Source organism: Halyomorpha halys, unplaced genomic scaffold (genome assembly GCF_000696795.3).
Source record: "Halyomorpha halys isolate HHAL.00 unplaced genomic scaffold, Hhal_1.1 Scaffold914.1, whole genome shotgun sequence".
Lineage (NCBI taxonomy): Eukaryota > Metazoa > Arthropoda > Insecta > Hemiptera > Pentatomidae > Halyomorpha > Halyomorpha halys.
Window position 1 is genome coordinate 333170 of NW_027104636.1, and position 3242 is coordinate 336411.

At 32.3% G+C, this 3242-nt stretch overlaps 1 protein-coding gene and 1 non-coding gene across 3 annotated transcripts in view; both read right to left on the reverse strand.

Moving 5' to 3' along the window:
- LOC106687116 (uncharacterized) overlaps positions 1-3242 on the reverse strand; it is a 19837-nt gene that overhangs the window by 10766 nt on the left and 5829 nt on the right. For both annotated transcript variants that reach the window (XM_014430820.2, XM_014430818.2), the window contains exon 6: positions 1208-1295. In XM_014430820.2, the coding sequence (XP_014286306.1) occupies positions 1208-1295 (88 nt within the window). The remainder of the gene's footprint in view (positions 1-1207; positions 1296-3242) is intronic.
- Positions 593-700, reverse strand: LOC112210270 (U6 spliceosomal RNA). The gene has a single exon (XR_002945068.1). It is a non-coding gene; the product is annotated as a U6 spliceosomal RNA (small nuclear RNA).

Sequence of the window (3242 nt, forward strand, 5' to 3'; positions counted from 1 at the left end):
TATACAGGTAAAATACAAAAAATGGAATAAAATATTTTATAATTAATAAAAATTTTAAATCTTTTTAACCATACCTTAGTTTACTTTTATTTCTTAGTATCTATTCTCTTACGTTGTTACATACATTATTTTAGTTGTTTGTATATTTGTTTTGTTTAATTGTTGTAGTATTGCCGTGATGAAGCTCTACGAAGAGGGGCGAAACGTTGACTCACAATAATTTTTTTTTTTACTAATTGAGTGACCGCATCTTCTCTTTATACATTACGGTTAATCAAAGATGTTCCAATAAAAAATATAAAGTTACTATATTTTTATTTCTGTTTCCTGTTTTTTATTTTCAATGTACACGAGGAGTGAGAAGTACTTCCATTATGGATAGTTATTACCGACCTATTAATACATAATGTTTGAGATTCATATTTGTTTTCTCCGAATCAGTGTAGGGGCTAATTGTTTTTTTGTTTTTTTTATGATTGAAGGTTTATGCACAATTGGTTTGAACTTAGTTTATCTACTTGCTGCATCATTTGATGCAATCCACGAAAACATTCGTGTTATTTTTTTTTCGTATTACAGTTTTACAACAAGTAATAATGTATTACTTGACTAAAGTAGGAGTTTTAGAAATTGCGTAGGAGTCATGCTAATCTTCTCTGCATCGTTCCAATTTTAGCAAATGTACCGCCGAAGCGAGTAACATTTTATTTGGCAACTTTACTAAACAATAATAGCCCTCGCATTCCAGAAATATTTGATTACGTTAAGAAAAGAAATATATATAACAATTTTGATTTATTCACATCGTTATTACATCAATTAATGTAACTTGCAGTTATCCAATATTTGTTTTTTATTTATATATTTTTTTAATATCATATATAAATTCTAGTATAAATATTATAGTGATTAATCCCAATTTCGATTTTCATATTATTACTAGAAATTTAATAAACGTTATTCAAACAAGAGATAATTCAAGAGAGAGGTTTCAAAGCTCAGAAAGACGTAATTTGGCGGATCGAGACAGTAAAAATTAGGTTTTAAAGATTTTGGTGCGAACATCAATACCCAAGTACGATCCCTGAATAAATTGAAGTAAATTGAGCCCTGTTTTTTTAAGCCCAAAAATGACCATCTAAATACACTGAAGTGATATGAAGGAAAACAAAAACTGACAAAAATTTTTGCATATCGAATAGTTTACCTATCTGGTAAATGGTAGGATCTCCGGAAATTTGAAGAAAATCCTGTTGCTTCTGGTAACTGGCTCATATTGCTGGAACAGTATTTGTCTACAACAATAAGCGAAATTCATCACTAAAATAGGTCAACAATAAAATTTATTCTAAAAATAATATTTTTACACATAATTTTATAGATTGTTCCAGGTTGTTTTTTTTATTTAAATAAAATCAACTAAATTATATTCAATTACAGTCCTGTGAAAAAATATAGACTCACCGTATAAAATTTAAAAGTAAATGCATAGCACATACACATAAAATCTTTTGTGGTGCTACCAGAGAGATGGAGATGTCCCCTTGGTAATAAATGTTCTTACCATGAGACGAGGTTTGGGCTCTGCAAACTGAACCTAATTTTTATCACCACCAGTAAAGCGGACCCTCCCAGGTCAACATAGTTTAAATGCGCACAAAGCGCCATCGTTTCGTATAGTACCCATGGGTAGAAAAAGGAAGGAAACTTCATCTTTTGTACCTATTTATTAATTATTTTTTCAATTTGGAGGGTAGGAAAAAAAATGCAAGAAGCTTTAAATTGCCTTTGATCTGTTTGATCATTTACGAATATCAGATTTTGTAAATATATCTTGTTTGTGCTGTTAATAAGTATAAACTCGATGTTTGTTTTTCTATTGTCAGGTGTATTAATGGATTGATACCACCTCAGTTTTCTTCCTACTGTTTAACGAAGATTATATTGTTTTTTTTTCTATATTGTATGAATTAGTTTTTAAATACGCCGCGCGAAACTCTTCAATATTTTTTATCTCTTGCTTCTGTAGGTCGTAGACTTCTCTAGCCATGATTCCCCACAAATTTTCGATTGGATAGAATTCCGGACAAAGAGTTGGACAATCCAAAACATTGATCTCGAAATTCTAAAACCATTGTTTTGTAGACCGTTGCATAGTGTTGCTGTGCGTTGGTTTCATCCCACTTGGCCTGCCATTTTTCTAATCTTTGTAATTTAAGGGGTGTACTGAGTTCTGAAAGGGTAAGAACGGCGGTCCCTCGGCCAGGGAGCGTGATTGCCTCTCTGGCAGCTTTGTCTGCGAGCTCGTTACCAACAATGCCAATGTGGCTTGGAGCAGATATGAAAATAATGGATTTACCTTATTGTGATAATTTTAGAAGAAAAGATTGAATTCTTATGATGAGTGGATGTTCGGGGTACATGTTTTTCAATCTTTTTAGAGAGCTCAACGAATCTGAAATTATTACAATAGTCTTCTGAATTATTGAAAAGCAAAAATGGAGGGCTGATGCTATCGCGTGGAGTTCGTTGGTGTATATTGAGCATAACTTATGTAATTTAAACTTGTGGGTTGAATCGTGAGTGACGAAAGATGAGGCGGTCGAGCTTTCGGGTTTGGGACCATCAGTGTATATTAAAAAATAATCCGGAATATTTTCTAGAAGACGTGACAACCGTTCTTCATACTTGACAGATGTGGTCTTATTTCTGTGCATAAGTGACAGATGTAGCATTGTTACAGGTTGTGTTAGAGTCCAAGGAGAGTTCTGAATTTCAGGCTTCGTTATCGGAATCGTTTTAAGTGTAGAGATAGGTTCATCATTCTGTGTTCATGAAGTTCCACTCCCAGTTGCCGACAGTTAAAGGAGCAGTGACCTACAACCTGGGAAACCCAACCTCAACCCGAAGACTGAAGCCCAGAATGCTACAGGACATTCTGTTATAAATTATAATAAATATTAAATTAATTGATAGCCACACTACCTTTATTTTACTCATTATTATTACTCATTTTATTAATTAATTTTTTTTTCTCTTTTCTTCTCTCGTCCTATTTTCAAATTGTCTTGTTTCTTTTTACCATTAGAGGGCAATTGTTTGTTTTATTTAAGTATACCAGTATCATTATTTTTTGTTATAATTTTTTTCTTTTAATAAGAACATTGTGTATAGTTAGGGGTGTCTTTTGTACGAGACTATACCCCTCCCCCCATAATCAACTGTTAAAATATATATATATA